The 24,619-nt window shown below is 39.1% G+C and overlaps 1 protein-coding gene across 6 annotated transcripts in view; it reads right to left on the bottom strand.

Annotated features, from left to right (window-relative positions):
• DENND5A (DENN domain containing 5A) overlaps window positions 1-24,619 on the bottom strand; it is a 101,630-nt gene that overhangs the window by 40,979 nt on the left and 36,032 nt on the right. For 5 of the 6 annotated variants that reach the window (XM_025266631.2, XM_025266633.2, XM_025266628.2 and 2 more), the window contains 4 exons: window positions 11,624-11,695; window positions 10,775-10,884; window positions 7,727-8,384; window positions 2,393-2,580 (listed from right to left, as the gene is read on the bottom strand). In XM_025266631.2, the coding sequence (XP_025122416.1) occupies window positions 2,393-2,580; window positions 7,727-8,384; window positions 10,775-10,884; window positions 11,624-11,695 (1,028 nt within the window). The remainder of the gene's footprint in view (window positions 1-2,392; window positions 2,581-7,726; window positions 8,385-10,774; window positions 10,885-11,623; window positions 11,696-24,619) is intronic. The other variant, XM_025266630.2, reaches the window with a different exon arrangement.

Below are 24,619 nucleotides of genomic sequence, written 5' to 3' on the forward strand. Positions count from 1 at the left end.
ACATGATCTTCAGAGGGACTGGCTGGCTGAAGTGGGACTCTGAAACCCTAGAACTGCTTATAAACTACACACAGGTAATCTCCAACCTACCACTCCTTCTCAAGGGGGCCACAAGGAGAGGCAGAGCACAAAAGATGCAGCAACAGTGGCGGCTGCCAAGTGGAAGCTCCAACATCCCAGAACAGAGTGAGATTCTGGGTTTCTCAAACAACCCACAGTTTCTCAAACAGTCCTGTTAAGAAAACTGCTGGTCTCCCAGCAGCCTCTTCACACACCCACATACCCGAAGCACACACAGAATGATACTGAGAGACCCTACAGGAAATAGAACTTGACCGCAAGTGTACAGCCAGCTGATGCCAAAGATGAAAATAAAACAGAAATCTGGCTTCTTGCCTAGTGACCTATTTATCAGATTATGCATGCCTCTCTGCCTTTCTACCTTGAATCATTTCTACTGTTATTCTTATTTGACTTCTACAAAATTATACTTAGGTTTACCAGTAAGAAGTGTCAATATTAAATATGCAATCATTTAAAGCAACAACAAAAAGCTCTCCACATTCCAATCTTTGATATCTACTCTTCAGGCATATTTATCAGTAGACAAATACATATAAAAACCCAATACCCAAAAATGCAATGGTATTCTCCATCATTGTGAAAATCAAAATGGAGTCAGTATTGCTAAAAGAGATCTCTAAAATGGAGTCAGGAGGCCACTAAGGAGGTATCATGTTTGCACGACTCAGTCTGGATGGATTCAGATCTTTTGTCCTGATGAAGTCACCCAGAACACCTCCAAAAACTCAAGATACTAAAAGGTCCTTACCCTCAAACAATTTGTGACAGTCTATATTATTTATAGGACCCCTACCATAAGATAACTTGCGATTTCTTAAGGACAAATATTCTGACTTAGGTTAGAGTCGATCCCAACTCTCACAGGGCAACTTTTAACAACTTCATGGTTTTTTGTCCTTATAAGGCCCCGATTCTTTCTCTTCCTTGGAACACTCTTTCAGGGGTTACCAAATCTGATTCTCCCCAATTGCAAATCTTAAGTCCCCAAATAAACTCTGTTCTTTTTGCAGACTTCTGAATTTTTTTTTTAGCTGACATCATTTAGATCTTTTCTTTCTTAATTCACCTTGTCCCACCCCAAGAAGCACAAAGCACTATAAAATCAAAGCAGCAAAGGAGGTAAAAAAGCAAAAACTACAAAGAAGACATTTTGATTCTAAAACCAAAGGATAGAGAAAAAGAGATGCATCTGAATATAATTTAAATATTAGAGGTATGATCTAATTATCAGGATTGTTCATCACTGTGGCTACCCAGACATGCCCAACAACATGAAGCTGCTCAGACCCAATTCCATGAGAATGGCCTCTTCTTTGGAGGTCCTTTTACTCATATTCCTCAGTTATACATAAAAATCTTACCCCAAAAAATCACTGGTAGAGGGATGAGACCATTGTGTGAATACTCCAAAGTATTCTTCCCAGGCCTTTCCACTGATTATGAAATTCAGAGTAGTAAAGCCCAATTCCCCCAGCTAGTTTCATACCAGCCACCAAATGACCAAAAGAGGTAGATGAGTTTTACCTGTAGTTCTAGGAAAATAAACAGTGAACAATCTTATTTCTAAGAGTGCTTTAAATTTATTTTAGAATGAAGTACTAAATAAATAAACAGTTATGGTAGTATTTGAAACAATAGAAAAGACTTTGAACAGGCCATTCTCACAGCAAGAGAGGAAATGCATTATCTCAAGGCCTAAATTATCTTGAGCAAGGAAAATTTTCAAAGATGTCTCAGTACTACAAGAATCACTGTGATCTGGTCAACTTTTACAGAGCAACTGTGGCCTATAAAAGAAAACCAATGATTTATTAACATAAGTCTGGCTACTAAAGTAGCTATAAAATTATATTATGTGGAATTTCTTTAAATAATATGAAATAGTATAGAAATAAAATACAATTTAAATGTATGATAACTGTTGAAGCTAAGTATTGAAAACAGATTCACTATGCTACTCTTCCATGTAAATTTAAAATTTTACATAATAAGATTTTCTAATAAATGTCTTAAAAATACATAAAATTCTGTGTTTAAAAAAATGTGCATGAAAAAGGCAGTTCATAATAGTATAAACACAGAGATTACAATAAACGTATGTCAGGTGATAAACAAGTGTTTCCGGAATGATATAAATTGAGCTAAATGTTCATTATTTTTACTTTTTTCCTGGAAAGTTATTTATGTTCTCCAGAATAAAAGAAAACAAACTTGGCAATACCACCCTGGACTCATCCCAAAGCCCTTGTCTCCCAAATCTTGTATCAGGGCCACCGGCACCAGTACTCAAGCTCCACATTTCTCTTACCTCTTGAGGCAGCTCCAGTTTTGACCGGTCATCCAAGCCATTGGAATGCAAGCCCATCAAGTATGGCACAGGAGCATCTAAGAAATGTAGGAGAGAAGCCGGGAGAATAGGAACATAGACATGCTGCCACTGGAAAGGAAACATGAGAGCTGTAATTGTCTCCGCCACAGTCATCAGTCGCTGGTAATCTAGGTCAAAAAAATAAACACATACACAAAAACCAGTCAAAAACAAGGCATCTGCTTCTCCAATGGCAATTAAAAATTTTTAATACAATTCCACATGTAGAAAGAACAGTATAAACTTCAGCAAGGGTATGCTCAGAGCATGATTCTCTTATGGGTATCAGAGAGACAACCCAGAAACCTCAGTGGATCACATGCTGAAGTATACCCTCCCCCAATACACACACAGGTCCATACTCATTATAACATTTAATAGAAATACAATAGAATTCATAAATGGCAACTTGCTCTAAATACTAAATGAGAATGTTAAGTAGATTCTCTTAGGTAGAAAGAGGGTAGAGAACTAGAACAAAAAGAAAAGGAACTGTGGTCTGGTTTCTATTCAGCATGAATGTCAAACACCTCATTTACCACTTACATGAATCTGCATTCTATAAAGAGCTGATGTGAACTTTGCAGTCAAGATCAAGACCAAAGAACCACCAACCAAGCAGAAGCTGGTTTTCTACTCTTAGCCAAGTCTGCCCCCAACCTGACAACCTAGCCTGAATAGAAACAGTATGCAAGTGTCATTTTAACACTTTGATAAAAACCTTCCCTAGAACTTGACAGGCTCAGAAGACTGATTTTCATTACTCAAAAGCCTATTCTAGGTCAGGGAGCATAGCTTGGAAGAGAAGGCTTATGTTCAAAGTTTAGCTTTTCTTCAGGATGCAATTTCTAGACTTGTTTTTCTTTTTGTTTTTGGAGTTTTATTTTTTAAATAAGCAAAGCCAATACAATAGATTTATTAAAATCAAAATTTAACAAGTTACTATTTACAAATGGTACGATGGTTTCAGATACTTAAGGACAAAGTAGGAACAAAAATTTTAAAACCATATGAGTAATAATATCCTCTTGGAATGGTTGATTTCAAATGAGTGAGTTTTCACAGGGGTTAAACAGCTCTATTCACTAAAAACTCAGCCCACCATTTAAGCAAATCCCAGTTTAAAGGAGTTATAAGTAACAAAAAGCTTTCCAGAAAATGAAGACAAATGAGTAGGAAGTGAGCAGAAGCTGATATGCATCAACTAGATAGAGAAGTTTTAGCAAAGCATCCTGTGTGGTCACCAATAAAACTCTGGAGCAGCTTACACGTTGTTCCTGACTAAGCATGACCTGGAAATAGTTTTTGTTTTTTTTTGTTTAACTAGTAATGCAATAATTAAAAACTGATGACTAAAACTTCATCATCTCAAACATTTACAGGTGGCTCTCTGCTTCCCTGGTGGCTCAGCCGGTAAAGAAGCTGCCTGCAATGAGGGAGACCTGGGTTCAGTCCCTGGGCAGGGAAGATCCCCTGGAGAAGGGAATAGCTACCCACTTCAACATTCTGATCTGGAGAATCCCATGGACTCTACAGGCCATGGGGTTGCAAAGAGTCAGACACGACTGAGAAACTTTCACTTCACTTCACTTCACTCCACTTATCCACAGTTCCACATCCAAGGATTCAAACAACCATGGATTGTTCATTCTTATAGTACATATTCATTGAAAAAAATCCACATATAAGTGGATCCATGTAATTCAAACCCATGTTTTTCAGTGTCAGCTGTTTCAAGAAACATGGGCTTCCCAGGTGGCACTAGTGGTAAAGAATCTGCCTGCCAATGCAGAAAACACAGGTTCCATCCCTAGGTCAAGAAGATCCCCTAGAGGAGGGTATGGCAACCCACTCCAGTATTCTTGCCTAGAGAATCCCATGGACAGAGTACCCTGAGGGGCTACAGTCCATGGGGCCGCAGAGTGTGACACGACTGAGTGACTGAGCACAGTCAAGAAACAGTAACTAAAAAACAACAAGACTTACACAAGTCTATACATCACCCAGAGACAGGAGTCTGAAACATCATTACTTAAAACAAGTTGCAAAGTGAAGCCTCAGGAACCACACTCAGTCAACAGAGGCTTTTCTTGTTTGTTCTGCAGTGTTTAACAACAACATTGTTATGAATGTTTAAAAATCAAAAATTTCACATAAAAAATCTGGGTCCTCGTGAAAAACTGGAAGATCTAGAAACATCAGGCCAGGATTTCCAAAGGAATTAACTGAAGCTAACTACTGGCTGTCCATTTTAGATGGGGTATATGCTATTCAATTCAACACAGTCTCTATTACTTCAAATCATATCCAGAATCCAACCATTTCACACCACTTTGCTGTTACCTCCTTAATGAAGAGACAACATAGAGTCTCACTGCAATTATTACAATGGCCTCCTAACTAACATTATTCAGACTTGGCCCATGGACCAGATCTGGGACAATTTGACCTCAAAATCAAAAAAAATTAATTATAGTAATGGACCATATAACCTACTGAATAAAATAAAAATCTGAGTCTGTACAATAATAAACAAGAGAGAATGAAATGTTCTTCCTCACAGTAAAAAGCAACCAGCCTGGTAACTAATTCAGACTAGAATTATCAAAGAATGCTAAAGCTATTAGGTAAAACTCTGAAGAGCAACAATAAATTTACAGAGTTTCAAAGTATCAACTCACAAATCAGTTATTAATTACAAAGGGAAAAAATGATAACGTTCAGTTAAGAAATTCAGCAGACATCATCTTAACCAAGTGATCAAATTAACATTATCAAAAAATGGGACAAGCGAACATCATGTGCCTCCTGTGTTAAAAATAGACATGATGTGCCTCTTGATATAATGCACTGAGAGAACCACTACATCACTTCTGTGATATCACAGCCAAAAATGTATAACCTGAATCTAGCCAGAAGGAAACATCAGAAGGAAAACCCAAATGGACGTTCATTCTACAAAATACCTTGCCTGTACTCTACAAAAACGTCAGTCATGAGAGACATGAAGAATTGACTACTAAAAGCAATATGCATACTGCATATGTTATTGGACTAAGATTCTGAACCAGGAATTTTTTTTTTAATTATCATTCACTTTTATGTAGAGTCTAAGAAATTAAACTAGGTTATAACAAAAAAGAAACAGACTCATAGATATAGAGAACAAACAAATGAGAGGTAAAAACTATTATGTATAAAATAAGCTACAAGGACCTATTGTACAATGCAGGGAACACAGGGAATGTTGTCTGTATTCTCTGACAGTATTTTATAACAACTACAACTGGAATATAACCCTTAAAAATCATGAATCACTATGGTGTATGCCTGAAACTTACGTTAACAGTGTATCAACTATCCCTCAATTTTAAAAAATTTATCATAAAGGACATTATTGAACAATGGTAAATAAAAGCTGAATACAGTATTATTATTTTGTCAATGTTAAATTTTCTAAATTTATTAATCATATTATGGCTATGTTAAAAAATGTTCTTGTTCTTACAAAATAAAAGCTGAAGTACTAAGGAGTCAAGGGACATGGAATCTACAGTAACTCTCAATGGTTCATTTATGTTCACACACATACAGAGATACAGAGGGAATGATAAAACAATGCACCCAAATGTTAACAATTGGTGAATTGTGGCAGAGTATACAAGAGTTCTTTGAACATTTCTTACAACTCTTCTATAAGCTGGGAATGATTTCAAAATAAAAAGTCAAAAATCTTAAAACCTCCAATGACTAAACATCTCAGAGTAACAAAGTCCTTACAGTGGCCTACAGGACTCGACAGTTTGGCCTCCTGTTAAGTCTCTAACACCATCTGCTATTAAGCGCCTGCTCTCTCACACCATTTTATCCATCAAGCACCCTCACTGTTTCTGGACATACCAACTACATTTTTGTCTCAGAACCTTTCTATTTCTTGTGCTCTTTGCCTGGAAAACTTTTCCTACAAACATTAATATGGATCACTCAGAGAGGTCTAATCTAATCACTCTATTAAAAACTGGAATTTCCCTTCCCCCAATACTATCCTCTTTACTGTTTAACTTTTTATTAAAATTACTATATTATTTTTATTAGCACCTGACATACTGTACATTTATCTATTTAATCACCTCTCCAAAAAAGAGAGGGGTGGGGGGAATTCCCTATCAATCCAATGATTAAGACTCTGTGCTTCCACTGCCAGGGCCTAGATTTGGGGTTTGGGTTAGGGTTGGGGTTGGGGAACTAAGAGCTCACAAGCCAAGCAAGCAAAAATCACCTCTTTCCCACTAAAATGTAAGTTCTATTATAGCAGGAATGTTTATCTATTTTGTCCACCCTGAATCTCTAGCCCCTAGAATAACGCCTGGCACACAACATACACTCAGTAAATATGTTCTGAATGAACGAATTTTGTTACTTAATTCACTCCCTTAATAAATATTTTTTCCTTCTGCTCTACTTTATTGTTTTGTCCATATCCACTGCTCAAAATCACTTAACCTCTCATTTATAAAAACAATTCAGTTATAACAAACAACAGAAAAAAGCAACACATCCTCATTTACTCAAATATATTTTTTCCAAATATATGAAGGGTCATCACTACCGTCAGGCTGAGGAAGGGGCAGAAACAACTCTGCAGAGTGACAGGACAAACTGGTAGAAAGTGTGTCCCACAAACATCAACTCCTGCCTCCTCTTTTCAGCCATCAGCCAGACTTAGGAGACAGGGTTCTCCTCCCAGACTGGAGAGTCCAGCAAAAGGCCATGATGATAGTCAATAAGAAATGGTAGACCTCTCATGTTCCATTAGTTTGCCATCTAGCACGTGTGCATACTAAGTCACCTCAGTCATATCTGACTCTTTGGAACTGTATGGACCATAGGCCGCCAGGCTCCTCTGTCCATGGGATTCTCTAGGCAAGAATACTGGAGTGGGTTGCCATTTCCTCCTCCAGGAGGTCTTCCCAACCCAGGGATCAAACCTACATCACTTCTGTCTCCTGCCTTGGCAGGTGGGTTCTTTACCACTAGCGCCACAAGTTAATTTAGTTAATGCTAAATAGGGAATTCTGTATTTGTTCTTTGCAATTGGTTGACAATTCACATACTTGGAATTTACAAAAGCTGATGAGTCATGGAAAGCAAAAGATCTGGATTCTGCTCAAACTCTAACAGCCCTTGGCCTTTACAGTCACCCCCACTGTTACCTGAATTGGAAAAAAAGAGAGGCCCTAGTCAGGAAGAGAGCTTTAGTAAGCACTGACTTACGCTGTGAGTAGAGCAGGATTTGAAACTCCAGAAGGGCACAAGTAAAAAGTTGAAACACATTCTCCACCCCAAGCAGTTCAAAGACCTCTTTGACAGGAAAGTCGAACAAGGGAAGCTCATTGGTACTTGGTCTCTGGCAGACGATTGGCCCATAGACCCCAGAAAACTTCAAGGACCGGCCAGGAGGTGGGAGTGGCACCTCATATAGTACGTTGTATATGTAGCTCTCAAGGGGCAGTGGAGGGGGCTGAGGTGAAGTGACTGCCTGGTGAAGCTGTTCCAGCACACTCCGACATGCTTTCATGAAGGACATGGGCGTGATGAGGCAGATGCACTTAGAGACATAGAGTGTATCTCGGCTAATGTCGTAGGAGTTGAAGCGCTGCAGCTTGGTCCCAGGAGTGCCATCACCATCCTCCATGCCACTGAGGTCTCGGCTATCAGCAAGTGGAGCATGGAGGACATCATACTCTGCATTATGCATGTGGTAGAGGGTCTGCATTGCACTGCAGATCTGCTTGCTAGTCACCTCCTCATAAAACGTGAGAGCAAACCCAAAGGTCCGAGAGCCATCCTCCCTAGTGATAATAAAGGCATGGAACTGAGGCTCCCTGGGATCAGCCTGGGTCTTGAATGCCAGCCCTTTGGGCATGCATAGCTGTAAAAGACAACAAGAAAATAACGAGTGAGAACACACTGCTATTCCTCTTCTCAGAACACCATCACTACTTATTTATTAACACTTAAAGAGCACCTACTATGCTGTGTGTCTGGAATATCAAGTCCAACACAGCAAACTATTTGCCCTAAAGAACTCCCATTCTAAGACACACACATAACCAAAATTATAATGTAGTTATCAAGGCTATATAGAAGTATACACAAAGTACCAGAGGAACACAAAACAACTCAGTCTCAGTCTTCATCAGAAAAGGCTTCAGAGATGAGCTTATGCCTGAACTCATTAGGCAGACAAGAGAAAGAAGGGTATTTAATGGGCACAAAAAAAAAATGCATCAAGGAGGTTAAAGAAAGCTTGGAGAATTTAGGTAGGTGGTCAAGCATGACAGCATGTATTAGGAGATGATGCTAGAAACATATCTAAAAACCAGATAGATGCAACTTCATACCTAAAAATAAACCAAGTTTTAGACTCTATCCAGTTCACAAGATTCTGTCATCAACAAAATCTTCTCTTTTCAGAGGGAAAAAAGGGGGGAAGGGGGAGATGTTCATTTCATACAATGCAAAGAGATGACATAATCAGGATAAAGATGTACTTTTTCCACTTTAACTCAGATGGGTTATATAAAGAAACTGAACAGCTAATCAAACTGACCTGAATCAATCAGTTTTCATTTTCTACTTTTCCACCAACCTAGTCATACAAATGGACTTTGAGGAACCTGGGTTAACAAGTACAAGGAGCTACATTATAGTATTCCCATTATTCTTGAACTTGACTTCTCAAAGCCTAAATGTTTCTAGAATATACCATGTTAAAAGGAAATAAGCACCAGCTGCTGCTGCTGCTAAGTCGCTTCAATCATGTCCAACTCTGTGCGACCCCATAGACAGCAGCCCACCAGGCTCCCCCGTCCCTGGGATTCTCCAGGCAAGAACACTGGAATGGGTTGCCATTTCCTTCTCCAATGCATGAAAGTGAAAAGTGAAAGGGAAGTCACTCAGTCATGTCTGACTCTTAGCGACCCCATGGACTGCAGCCCACCAGGCTCCTCTGTCCATGGGGTTTTCCAGGCAAGAGTACTGGAGTGGGGTGCCATTGCTAAGAGTCAAAACACTTGAGGCTCTCTAGATTTAGACTCCTCCCCTGTAAAATGAAGATAATACTGTTTACTCTGCCTACTTCACAGGCTTTTTGTGTCCATCAAACAAGATCATCCTCACAAAGCTATTAAAAAATAACAAAGTACAAAGATGTGGTCAAGGGCAGAGTTCTGGAACTAGTATTTAAGCTTACTCAAACAGCTCCTTAGCCATGTGACTTGAACACATTACCTAACCTCTCTGGATCTTAGTTTCCTTACCCATAAAATACATGTGTCTGTGTTTATTTAATAATATCTACATGAAGGATTTCATTTTTTGCTGTTTAGTCAGTAGGTTGTGTCCAACTCATTGTGACCCCATGGACTGCAGCCCACCAGGCTCCTCTATCCATGGGATTTCCAAGGCAAGAACACTGGAGTGGGTTGCCATTTCCTTCTCCAGGGGATCTTTCCAACTCAGGGATCAAAATCACATCTCCTGCATTGGCACATGCGTTCTTTACCACTGAGCCACCAGGGTAGCCCACATTAAGGGGTACTATGAGAATTAAATGAGTTAATTCATGTAAAGTACTTATCACAGTACCTAGCATAAGTTGAATACTCAATAAACGTTATTCATGGTAGTATTCTTCTAGAGATTAAAAATGCTGCCCTATCTGTGTACTAAGTCACTTCCATCATGTCTGACTCTTTGCGACTCCATGGACTGTAGCCCACCAGGCTTCTTTGTTCATGGGATTTTCCAAGTAGAACAGTGGAGTGTGTTGCCATTTCCTCCTCCAGAGGATCTTCCCAACCCAGGGATTGAACCCATGTTTCTTTGGTCTCCTGCACTGGCAGGCAGGTTCTTTACCACTGGCACCAGCTGGGTGCTAAAATTATACTAAAAAAGATTCATTTTTGCCATATTACTCAGATATATACAGTACAAATTAAGAGGAAACTGCTTTAAATCTCATCATACAGTATCAGTGCTATAAGCAACTAACAGCTCAATCTCACAAAAAAGTTCACTAACCCAATACTAAGTACTTGTCTGACTCAACAGAAGCACACTGTGACTTTTGGTATAGCTGATATATTCTGAGTATTTGATACAGTGATCAAAATGCAGAATCATGAACAACATGCATATTACCCCATCTTCAGAAGTTACTGATACTAGGTGGAATCACAGCTACCATAGTCTGGACTTACAATCCTACTGTAAATTACTCTGTAAATTATCTCACACTTGTAGCTAACAAATACTAACCATTCCCACTGCATCTTGGTCAAAGGGATTCCAGTCCACATTCTCAGGATATCGTGCAAGGACCTTAGACTTGAATGTTCGTCTCAATGGTGTCTGCTCAAAATTTTCTCCTGCAAGAAAAAAAACGAAGCAAATCATCTCCACAAAGTCCCTTGAAACACAGGGTTATGAATATCTGAGCTTGGCAGTCCAGCAAGGTACAGAAATGAAGGCAAAAAGGTTAGTATGTCAACCATCTAAGAACAGGAAAGGCATTATAGTTATTAGATTATAGATCAGTAAAGAAGCTGGAAAAGTTTAGCATGGTTAATACTGGACACTGCTAGATACCTTGGCTTTTCTTTAAAATGAAATCATTACTACAAATCCAATAGTTAATCTTACTGGGAGAAGAGGGGAGAAAACACAAGGAAAGATGAAAGATTATATCATTTTTTTTCCCCTAAAAGCAACATTTACTTTGATAAAAGTCAACTGAAAACATGACAGAAGCATAAATTATTTTCAATTCAAAATAAAGTATGCATTTCTATGATCTCTGAAAAAATACAAGGCAGATTTTTCAGGATAAATGAGTTATTTGTCAGTTGAGAATCATTTGAAATTTCTGAAATTCTCCTTTGTTTCCTCCGTCCCCTCCTAAAAGCATTAATAATACACAGAAATAAGGACATTAAGGAGAAAAGAGGAAGAATCAAAGAACCCACCACCTAGAAGGATAGGAATATGAAAAATGTATTGGTCGGAAAAGGCATAAGAAAGTTAGAATGTCAAAGGGTACAAAATGCCACCGGAGAGACTTTATAAGAGCCACCAGAATGCTACGGGTGTTTTCAAGTTTGTTTTTACCTTCAGTTGTACTTGAAATGAAAGAGCTGGCACCATCCCTGGCTTTAGAAGCCTGTATGTACTGGCATAATGCTACATGATAAATAAAATAACACAGGATTACAATAAAGCAATGTTATTCAAACTTTTTTGACCATAACTCCAGTATGAAACAAAGTTTACATCATGAAGCAATAAACACATACATAATATGTATATATAAATTCACTTAAAACAAAAATTTCACCCCAAAAATACTTACCCTTACTACATGAGATATCTTTTCATAATTTCTACTCTATATCATTTAAAACCAAAATGCTACCTGCAGACCTACTAATGGCCACGATTCACAGTTTGAAAAACATTACAATATAGTATAATGGGATAAAGAGCTCAATAGATTAGTTAAAGTACTATAAAGCCACTAGTGCTTTCTCTGACAGTATACCACCAAATATTGTTTTTCCCAAGGAATGAGGGAGAAGGGGACAAATTAAATGCACCTAAATATTTCAAACATATAAATTTACTAGTAATCATGGAAAAATATGTGGGAAACATGACCAAGGACAATTCAATTGAATTACGTATCTATTTACTGAGTAATCGTGTTATACAAGGGCCTTAGGTACTGTGGAGGATAGAGATGAACCACCTATTCTCAAGAACCGTTCCATCAAACGTATATGAAACATTCTATAGGAAAAAGAACATACACAAATAACAATTTTGCAGGGAGGTTATTAGGTGGGAGGCTCCAGCTTATGTGATCTATCCATTCAGAGCACACTTGCACAGGATCCTGTTCATGTGCTCCAGTTGCCAGAATAAATTCTGCTCCAACTAAAGTTTTTCTAAGTTGGCTTAGAACCCCAGGAGGCTGGTGATTATTAAGGAAGATGCACTTCTCACCAACACAAGATTGGGATGAACCTAAAGTCAGACAGTCCTTCACTTTAAATCAGCCTGATGTTGGGAGGGATTGGGGGCAGGAGGAGAAGGGGATGACAGAGGATGAGATGGCTGGATGGTATCATTGACTCGATGGACGTGAGTCTGAGTGAACTCCGGGAGTTGGTGATGGACAGGGAGGCCTGGCGTGCTGCGATTCACGGGGTCGCAAAGCATCGGACATGACTGACTGACTGAACTGAACTGAACTGAGAGGCATCTTGAAAGCTTCTGGGGGAAAAAAAGTTTATATTAATTCTAAGGCACCTGTTCCAGAAACTAATAATCATTCCAGTCAGAAAGTTACTGCTTTTATAATTAAAACCTTCACATCCATTTTCTGTCAGGTTCTGTCCATCATTGTCATCATAAGCCCACTTATTCATAATCTTCAACTTCTGACAAGACCCAACCTTCTTTCTGTTAATAAAGCAAGTTCTACAATTTCAATTTCTCTCACATTCAATCCCTTCTTTCAAACTGATTTTTCTGAAACTCGTATCTAGCAAGTTTCATTTCTCAAAATACATTTGGTAATGTTCACTGAAGAAAACTTGCAAAATCAGCAGGCAGCTGGTGATACTGGAAGCAATGCAACAAAGCCCTACAGCTATGTCAAGCGAGTCTCAGAGCTTTCACTAACACCTGCAGAGTGCAAAGAGCCCACCCATACAAGCCTGCACTCACTGTACAAAGTAATTAAACTGCAAGCAGCTGACAAAAGATCTTGTCTACATTCTGACATTCTCAGAATGTATTTTTAAACTGAATCCAATTCTGAGAGAAGATAAACTATTTCTTCCTCATAAGCTTCTTTACTTTTAATTGTCAGTTTTCTCATTTCTTTCTTAGTAGGCTAAAAAATCCCCTCAGTAAAAACCACAAAACATCTGAACATACACAGGAGTCAGGGTGGTTAGCAATGTCCTATATGAAAGCGTTCAGAGAAAGACATTTTCCTCAGATGGCTATGAGGTACCCCCTAAAACCTGAAGAGCATTCAAAAGATGGAACAGGGGACTATTTAGGGGAAGAATTTCAAAGCAGTGAGATGAAGAATGGAGCCAAAAGTGAACATGATGAGCTGACCTGGAATGTAGACAAAGAGGAGGAGGAAAGCTATGATCACAGAAGTGGTCTTCAGATCCTCTGTCCCCACCACCACCTCTCCACTTCCTACTCCTTCTTTAAACAAGCTGAGTAAAGAAGTCTTGTTAAATAGTCAATTTCTGAGTAAATGCACAGCAGACAGTGCCTCTTAGACAAAAGTCCTGCTGTGTATTAGACTGAACCAGTAGCAGGAGCATAGTATTTTCACTGCAAGGGGAAAGATGATGTGTAAAGAATAGGTATAAGGGCCCTGAGACCAAATCATGTTCATTATAGACACCATATGAAGTGTCATAAAGTAATAGAGGAAGGAGATCACAAACCTAAGATCTTTTTATTAAAAACAACTTAATCACTGTTCATTTACTGAGGGCTGAGTTTTTCAGAGAATAAGCAACACACACATATTGCCTCAGGAACATCTAGATAGCCCTATCTCCTCAAACCTACACATGTCACAGGTCCCTTAAATCCTCAGTTATTTAGACCTCTGGAAATTCAAACAATACCAGGAATATGACATCACAACCACAGCTGTTCCATTGTTCTATAAACAATAACTAATTATTTGCCCAACACAAATGTCAGCAGGTCTGAACATCAAAACTAAGGCCCATTTCTAACAACAACTGAAAAATTAGTCAACTAGGTATCAATCTATCTTTGTGAACCTGCCCCCTGGAAAGTACAGTTCAGATAAAATCACAACAGATTTTCTTTAAAAGCCTGCATGCCTTACAAGGACTTCTAATAGGTTCTTTGTTTACTTGTCCTGCTTTGGCCAAGCCAGAAACAAACTGACATTTGTATTGCTATTAGCTTCTTAGTACTAGCTTGATTTGAATAACCCTGAATGAGGGATGCTGATGCTGAGAAGCTTCAAAGGAACCCCTAAACTCTGCAATGCTTTACAAATTTTTGTAGGAAGACGTCTGCATTTTTCTGGGGAGAAAACACAATTTCTATCAGATCTCAAAGGATTTCATGACTCAAAAAAGTTAAAACCACAGCTCCAAATATTTCTGATTTGGGCAGAAAATATTTTGACCACTTAAAAGTTAACCTAAATGAGCAGGTTTTCACAGAGTCTAAAATGAAATACACATACTACTAAATAACTGCTTTCCAGGTTGATAATGACCCAAATTAGGACATTATTTTCTCCATTCTTACCATGAAAAGCCTATGTTGATTGCCTCATGTGAACAAGTTAAAATAGAAAATACCTCAAAACTTCTGTCTGAAATCCAGGTCATCAGAAAATGTTCATCAAGACCTCCACATTTATATTAAACTTATTATGTTTGTGTTTTTAAGTGGTAGAGCAGATATGAAAAGGTAGGTCTACCTGAGGAAGACCCAATATAGTTAAATCTCAACCTGGTTTATGCTGAACCACCTAACTTCTCCAGATCATAGCTTAGATTCAAGCAAAATAAAAGTAACCATTATTTCCTGGGAAACTGTTTATAGAATATATCTGTTATACCTACATCTTGGATTAGATACACCAAATAAAATGAGTAAATTCAATTTCTTAACTATCAGTAGTCAGAGTTGGGAAACTGTTTATAGAATATATCTGTTATACCTACATCTTGGATTAGATACACCAAATAAAATGAATAAATTCAATTTCTAAACTATCAGTAGTCAGAGTTGTGATACACTAAAGGAGCTTTATATAAAATTTGAAGTTTTTTTTTTAAAAAAAAAGCTAAGAACATTTTTATATCTGGTCCCTTGGAGGACATAGGGAGGATAATATAAATATCGGTGAAACTAAAAGAATAAATAAACAATAACAAAAAAATGACTTTGTCAAAAGAGTAATTTATATCTAGTTTGATGGAAGTTCTACTTACAGCCATGGCAGAAAGTCTCCTATGACACCAACTCTCTTGCAGATAAACTATGAACTCCAGATAAAATATAAAAAACAACTACCCAAAGGTGTGTGTGTGTGTGTGTTAGTAGTTCAGTCTTGTCTGACTCTTTGCAACCCCGTGGACCATAGCCCACCAGGTTCCTCTGTCCATGCAATTTCCCAGGCGAGAATACTGGAGTGGGTTGCCATTCCCTTCTCCAGGGCATCTTCCCATCCAAGGACCAAATCCGGGTCTCCTGCACTACAGGCAGATTCTCTACAGTCTGAGCCACTATGAAAGCCCATCCAAAGGTAATAGAGAACAAAAAACAAACAGATTATGAAAGGAGATGGAGGGCCAACTCTGGGGAAAAGGTAATAACACTGGAAAAGAGTCCCCTTTTGGCTAGGCAGGTCCGAGTCTGTGCCATGAGAGGTGGCTAAAATTCAGATAAAAATCCAGTCTTATTAGCTTGAAGAACCAGAGAACAGACTTTAAAGGCAACCATAACAGCTGAGAAGTGAGGGAGGGAAATTCCAAGGAGAGCCAGAGAGGGGGTACCACTAACTGTATAAATGCTGCTCAAGTCTCTGACTGATCCCTGAACCATAAGTGCATGGAACAGACCCCAAACAGCTAAATTAGGGCTAAAAGAACTGAACTGAGATTTAAGCTGCTGCTCACTGCTGGGAAACAAACAAAATTCAATGTTCTCTGAAGGAAAGTGACAGAATTCAGAGTCTCTATAACATACCATACACAATGTCAAGGACACAATCTAAAATTGTTTAGCATATAAAGAAACAAGAAACATGACCCATTCTCAAGAGAAGAGTCAAAAGAAACTGACTTTGCATTGACCCAAATGTTTGGTTTAGCAGTCAAGGATTTAAAAGAGGGGTGTTCATAATGAATGAAAAGCCAGTAAATCTCAGTAAAGAAATAAATACTATAATTAAATTGATGGGAAAAGTAGAATGGAGATGCAGAAGAGTTAGTGAACTGAAAAACAAATCAACCACAAAGTAACCAAACTGTAAAACAGAAAGAAAAAAGATTAGAGAGAAAAGGGGGGCCAAGGGAGGGAAACCAGAGACATGGGAGACAGCAAGTCTAACATACATATAATTGGAGCCCCAAAGGAAAGAAGAGCAAACGAGGTTAAAAAGAATATTTGAAGAAATAATGATCAAAAATTTCCCAAGTTTGGTAAAAGATATAAATTTACAGAGTCAAGAAGCTCAGTCAAGAATTCCAAGCAGAATAAATACCAAGAAAATGATATGCAATTAAATTTTTGAAAAAAGAAAAATTTTAAGAGAAAATCTTGAATGGAGCCAAAGAAAAAGAATACATTACATTAAGAAGAAAAATGACTGAAATTACTACTGCTTTTTATCAGAAACAGTAGGGATTATAAGACATGGAAAACATTCTACATATACTAAAAGAAAAAAAAAAGCCTTGTCAATCTAGAACTTTACAAACAAAAATCCTTCAAAATTGAAGGCAAAAATTAACACATTTCAGGTAAAACAAAGCTGAGAGAATTCACTGCTGCAGACCTGCACTTACAAGAATGAGAAGAGGTTATATACTGTATGATTCCATTTTATAACATTCTTGTAATGACAAAATTATAGAAATGAACAGATCAAGAGTGGTATTCATTCATTCATCACAGAAATGAATGATCAGAAGTCAGGGATGGGTGGAGGGAGGCTATAAAAGCGCAACTCCAAGAATTCTTGTGGTGATGGAACTATCCTGTATCCTGACTATATCAGGATGTTAATGTCCTGATATTAACATGTATCAATGTTAATGTACTGGTTGTAACAGTATACTACAGTTTTTCAAGATGTTACCATTGGGTAAAGGAAAATAATCTCCCTGTATTATTTCTTACAGCAGCATAACTGATTCTACAATTACCTCAAATAAAAAGTTTAATGTATTTAAAAAGTGTATTTTTAATTTTAAAAAAGTGTTTTAATGTTTTAAACAACCGGCCAAGGTTTTAAAGCCAAAACTGCAGGCAACACAAACCCAGCATTCAAAGCTATACCTGGGACAGAGTTCTTTGAAGACAGCTATGTTCTCCCTCTCTAAGACAGAAGCATCATATAAACTGCCTCTTCTCAACACAACACCACCAATCCTATAAGGTCTAGTTCACATTATCTACAGCAAGAGTGATGAAATTTTTTTTCCCTAGGAATGGATATATGCATGCGTGTGAGCATGCTCAGTTGCCCGCCAGGCTCCTCTGTCCATGGGATTTCCCAGGCAAGAATACTGGAGTAGGTTGCAATTTCCTTCTCCAGGGGATCCTTCTGACCCAGGGATTGAACCTGATTCTCCTACATTGGCAGGGGGGTTCTTTACGACTGAGCCACCAGAGAAGCCCTTGGGAATGGATATAATCAGATGATTACGCTATCCTTTGCATAATGACAACCTGGGATGTCCTAGAACTGATCCTGTTAGTGACACTGGTCACCAATTCAGTGCTACTCATGCTATAATCAATTTCTTTCCTGCATTAAAAGATTTCACTATATTTTTCCTGTTATAAACATTTCTGAAATTGATTGCCCAACTCAATTTAGGTTTTCAGTGCATGTTGAAAACCAACTGTTGTATCTTCGATTCACTTCCTGCCCCAGCATTTCAATTTTCCTTGTCTTCTAGATAATTTCTGAACTTGTGCACGAATCAGAGATCACCTTCTGTCAACTCTAACAGGGCACAATGTAGAAAGAGAAGGAAATGCAAATTTCTAACTAAATTAACTTGTTATTACTTTTAGATGACAACTTCATTACTATCAGCACTTTTTAAATAAGAGACAGCTTTAAAATAACACAGACTAACAAGCAGAGTTTTGGTACCTAAAGAAAACCATCTTACACTGCTCTCATCACTGTCTTCTTTCTCTCTTGTACACACAAAGTTGAGGTAAATTCACAGCTCCTGCATAAAGTGAAGAAGACAACCACTCCTTGAAGAGACAGCCTGTACCTTGGCCCCCCATCACCAGATGACTGTGATGCTCAGGAGACAGACACTCACAAATATCCACAATGCAGATAGTGAGCTGCCCCCCATCTGGACAAGCCACAGGCCTCTTCTAAGGCACTATTAACCCAGGAAAGCTGTTTACCAGGCTTTCAAAGAAAGCGCAACAGAAACCATCTGTTACCCCTATGTGTTCCCCTGGGGCAAATTTGTTCACTTTCTTTCTCAATGTATTTTCTTTGGCAGACTAACTTGAGATTTGTACATATGGCCACTACCTTTATTGATGCTTTGCCTCCAACTTGATATCATCAGGGCACCACCCTAGTCCAATTCATGCAATTAGTATTCTTAAAATGGCTGAACTTCTCACGTACCCAATTTTAACAAGAGACTGAGATTTGAGTACCTATCTAAAGAGGACTGCCCCAAACCACAGATAAGACAGAATTTAAGTAGCAAGGCATCAGGTGCAGACTGCCTCCCTTTCAGCCCAGCTGAATACCCTGCAGGGGACACATCTGTTGAGCTAACATATTGAACTAAGACATGTAATTTGCTGGTGTTTAGTGGGGGAAGTAAAAAGCTCTCAAATTCATGGTATTTCAGGCCAGTCTAACAAACCCAGTCCTGTGAGCTGGAAATACACATACTGTTCTTAACAGAGTGAGGGCTCCCAGAGGCTATACATATGCATACACTGGGGTACTTTTCTCTAAAAGCTGGGCTGTCCAGAAGACCAGGCTTAGGCAAACCCACTGGACTAGAATCTCTAAGAAAGAAGTGGCAGAGGACAAATCTGAGCAACAGTTCCCATGCTCTCAATACCAAATTTTAAAATTAGCAGTCTAAACTGAGTGTAAGAAACTAGGGTAGAAGGCAAGAGAGAGGGTCAAGGTCCTACCTTGACTACCAGATGTACGACTCGTAACAATTTACTGAGTTTTGTGGGTCTTACTTTCCTCAACAGAAGATTTTTTTTAAAAAGTGGAGAACTCACTGGTGATCTGTAAAGGTTTTTCCAGCTCGATCATTCCATGACTAAATGACTACTGGGTCTGACCAAGCACAGAAATCCTACCTCTCAAATTGTGAGCATTGGTTATTCCTCTGCTGCCTGTCTCTTCCCCAAATCCCACTGAAACAATACCAGAATTAGGGAAGCATAAACCTACAGAATGAAAAATTGAAGGTAATCTCCAAAAAGCTCAAGAACTTGTAGCATCAGGTACTTATGGAAGTAGGGATTAAGATGGGGCTAAAAACAGAAGGACTAATTGAAAGTCTATTTAAGAACCAGATGGCATCAACTCATGAACAGATAATACAAAACACTGTATAACTACACAATGGAACATTATTTGGCTATAAAAATAAATGAAGTACTGTTATATGCTGCAATACAAATGAACCTTGAAAACATTATGCTAAGTGAAAGAAGCCAGACACAAAAGGCCACATGTTGTGCAATTTCACGTATATGAAATGTCTAGAATAGGCATATTCGTAGAAACAAAAAGTAGTACCAAGGGACAGACTGCTAATAGCTATGTAGTTTCTTTTGGGGATGATGGAAATGTTCTGGAACTAGATAGTGTGATGGCTGCACAACACAGTGAATACACTAAAAACCACTAAAGTCTACACTTCAGAATGACACATTTATGTTACATGAATTATATCTCAATTAAAAAAGAAAACAACCAGCTGGACCCCATCCCATCCCACCCCACCTGACCCCACACCTTTCCCACTCCACCTAGCTCCTCCATTGCAGAAGAAAAAGGAAAATTTATCCTTTACAGTGAGTAAATAAAACAATAAGTGGGCAAGGCAAAACGGGTGATTGTGGTCAGAAGCTACAAACTTCCAGTTATAAGATAAGTAAGTCCTGGAGATGTAATTCAGAGATAAGAAAGCCTTCCTCAGTGATTAATGCAAGAAAATAGAGAAAACAACAGAGTGGGAAACACTAGAGATCTCTTCAAGAAAATTAGAGATACCAAGGGAACATTTCATGCAAAGATGGGCACAATAAAGGACAGAAATGGTATGGACCTAACAGAAGCAGAAGATATTAAGAAGAGGTGGCAAGAATACATAGAAGAACTGTACAAAAAAGATCTTCATGACCCAGATAATCACAATGGTGTGAGCACTCACCTAGAGCCAGACATCCTGGAACGTGAAGTCAAGTGGGCCTTAGAAAGCATCACTACGAACAAAGCTAGTGGAGCTGATGGAATTCCAGTTCAGCTATTTCAAATCCTGAAAGATGATGCTGTGAAAGTGCTGCACTCAATATGCCAGCAAATTTGGAAAACTCAGCAGTGGCCACAGGACTGGAAAAGGTCAGTTTTCATTCCAATCCCAAAGAAAGGCAATGCCAAGACTGCTCAAACTACCACACAACTGCACTCATCTCACACGCTGGTAAAGTAATGCTCAAAATTCTCCAAGCCAGGCTTCAGCAATATGTGAACCGTGAACTTTCTGATGTTCAAGCTGGTTTTAGAAAAGGCAGAGGAACCAGAGATCAAATTGTCAACATCTGCTGAATCATCAAAAAAACAAGAGAGTTCCAGAAAAACAACTATTTCTCCTTTATTGACTATGTCAAAGCCTTTGACTGAGTGGATCACAATAAACTGTGGAAAATTCTGAAACACATGGGAATACTGGACCACCTGACCTGCCTCTTGAGAAACCTGTATGCAGGTCAGGAAGCAACAGTTAGAACTGGACATGGAACAACAGACTGGTTCCAAATAGGAAAAGGAGTATGTCAAGGCTGCATATTGTCACCCTGCTTATTTAACTTCTATGCAGAGTACATCATGAGAAACGCTGGGCTGGAAGAAGCACAAGCTGGAATCAAGATTGCTGGGAGATATATTAATAACCTCAGATATGCAGATGACACCACCCTTATGGCAGAAAGTGAAGAGAAATTAAAAAGCCTCTTGATGAAAGTGAAAGAGGAGAGTGAAAAAGTTGGCTTAAAGCTCAACATTCAGAAAACTAAGATCATGGCATCTGGTCCCATCACTTCATGGCAAATAGATGGGGAAACAGTGTCAGACTTTATTTTCTAGGGCTCCAAAATCACTGCAGATGGTGACTGCAGCCGTGAAATTAAAAGATGCTTACTCCTTGGAAGGAATGTTATGACCAACCTAGATAGCGTATTAAAAAGCAGAGACATTACTTTGCCAACAAAGGTCCATCTAGTCAAGGCTATGGTTTTTCCAGTGGTCATGTATGGATGCGAGAGCTGGACCGTGAAGAAAGCTGAGTGCTGAAGAATTGATGCTTTTGAACTGTGGTGTTGGAGAAGACTCTTGAAGAGTCCCTTGGACTGCAAGGAGATCCAACCAGTAGATCAGTCCTGGGTGTTCACTGGAAGGACTGATGCTAAAGCTGAAACTCCAATACTTTGGCCACCTCATGGGAAGAGTTGACTCACTGGAAAAGACCCTGATGCTGGGAGGGTGGGGGCAGGAGGAGAAGGGGACGACAGAGGACGAGATGGCTGGATGGCATCACCAACTCAATGGACATGAGTTTGGGTAAACTCAGGGAGTTGGTGATGGACAGGGAGGCCTGGCGTGCTGCGATTCATGGGGTCACAAGGAGTCAGACACGACTGAATGAATGAATTGAACTGAACCACAGTTAACAATTCAGTTCAGTCACTCAATTGTGTCCGACTTTTTGCGACCCCATGGACTGTAGCACGCTAGGCTTCCCTGTCCACCACCAACTCCCAGAGTTTTGCTCACACTCATGTCCATTGAGTTGGTGATGCCATCCAACCATCTCATCCTCTGTCGTCCTCTTCTCCTCCTGCCTTCAATCTTTCTCAGCATCAAGTTCTTTTCTTATAAGTCAGTTCTTCCCATCAGGTGGCCAAAGTATTGGAGCTTCAGTTTCAGCATCAGTCCTTCCAATAGTTAACAGTAATATACTATATATCTAAACGCTGTTCAAGGGTAAAAGTTCTCATCACGAGGAAGAAAACTTGTAACTATGTCTGGTGATAGATATTAACTAGACGTATGTGATCATTTCACAATATAAATATAAGGAGTGTCTGAGCCTGGTGGCTCAGTGATAAAGAATCTGCCTGCCAATGCAGAAGACATGGGTTCAACCCAGGTCAGGGAAGATCCCACATGCCACTTGGCAGGTAAACCCATGTACCATAACTACTGAGCCTGTGCTCTAGAGCCTGGAAGCTTCAAATACTGAGGGCACGTGCCACAACTACTGAAGCCCACATGCCCTAGAGCCCCTGCTCGGCAACAAGAGAAACCACCACAATGAGAAGCCCACACACCACAACTAGAAAGCAGCCCCTGCTCTCCACAACCAGAGAAAGCCTGTGCAGCAATGAACCAGCATAGCCAAAAATAAACGAATAAATAAAATTTTTTAAAAAATAAAAATAGGAAAATAGAACATTTACATACTGAACATTGAGCCCCCCAGAACTCTTCCCTTGGCCTCTCTTCAAGAAACCCTTGGCTCTCAAGAAAACTGGAAGCGAGGATTATGACTTCAAGGCGGAGATCTAAGCAGCCTTTTACATGAATCTGACCAGCACAAGAAAAAAGACCCAGAGATACTGGTGGCCCAGGAAAAAAAACTATGTAGCCAAATCAATTCTATAGTTAACCTCTCAGTAACCAAACCCCACCTACAAACACATAGCTTCCCAATCATCTTCCTGGTGCATTATTCTTAGATGTGAATGCATAGCCAGAGATCATGAGGCATTTGGGGAAAGACTACAATTAAAGAAAGACATCAAGGGCTTCCCTCTTGGCTCAGATGGTAAAGAATTCACCTGCAATGCAGAAGACCTGGGTTTGATCCCTGGGTTGGGAAGATTCCCTGGAGGAGGGCATAGCAACCCACTCCAGTATTCTTGCCTGGAGAATCCCCATGGACAGAGAAGCCTGGCAGGCTACAGAGTCCACGGGTGGCAAAGAGTCAGACATGACTGAGCCACCAAGCACAGCATACCCAATCGATCAATTAATGCAACTCTGAGGAAACAGAAAATTATATAGAAAAAAAAGTTTCAAAAATACTATTGATTAGGCTTAAAGGCAAGAGTACCCCATTAACAATGAGCACAACTAATACCGAGATCTTAGTTTCTAATATTATTCTCCAATAAAATGACTTAAGGCTACTTAGAGAAACAGCTGGTTCTTTAACTGAGCAGGAAATATAAAGGAGGAGCCTGGAACATCTTGTAGAGCCAAAAAGTAAGGAAGTATTCAAAAAAGTCCCACAATGATTCAGGCACATCAGACACAAGAGCCCACTGAACCATCTTCCAAGGGCCAAAGCTAGAATAATTTGAACAACAAAATAAATAAGCTGAGGGAATTTCCTGGCGTGCTAATAATCAGGACACCATGCTTTCAGTGCTGAGGGCGGCGGGTTTGATCCCTGGTCTGGGAACCAGAATCCTGCCAGCTGCTCAGCATGGCCAATAATAATAGTAATAATAAAGAAGTTGAATTATAACCCAAGGAATAAAATCAATATCCATGAGTGATGAGTGATACTAATATAAATAAGTCATTAAATAGAGGGAGAATAGACAAATCTCATGTGCAGAAAAATTCCAAATAATTTATGTAAATAAATACTCTGTTCTCAAAGAGGTGGAAAATAACTCCCCACTCCTTAAGTATGGGCTGCTCATAGGAAAAATCTGACAAACACTACCAAATGTGACAAACCTGATAAACATTGGAAAAGTCTGATAAATGCTACCAGGAGATTAAGATAAACGTCAACAATGATAAGTCATGTTCAGAATATGTGTGTACTCCTGATATACATACCTCTGTAATCTTCCTCTCAAAACACCATAATCCCAGTCTAATCAAGAAGAAAAATATCACACAGACCCTAATTGAGGGACATTCTACAAAACAGTTGACCAATATTCTTAAAAACTGCTGAAGTCATCAAAAAGAAAATAAGCCAGTTGAACGATTTAGCTAAAAGAAGCCTAAGCAAACATAGCTACTATTTATAATAC

Source organism: Bubalus bubalis, chromosome 16 (assembly GCF_019923935.1).
Source record: "Bubalus bubalis isolate 160015118507 breed Murrah chromosome 16, NDDB_SH_1, whole genome shotgun sequence".
NCBI classification, from domain to species: domain Eukaryota; kingdom Metazoa; phylum Chordata; class Mammalia; order Artiodactyla; family Bovidae; genus Bubalus; species Bubalus bubalis.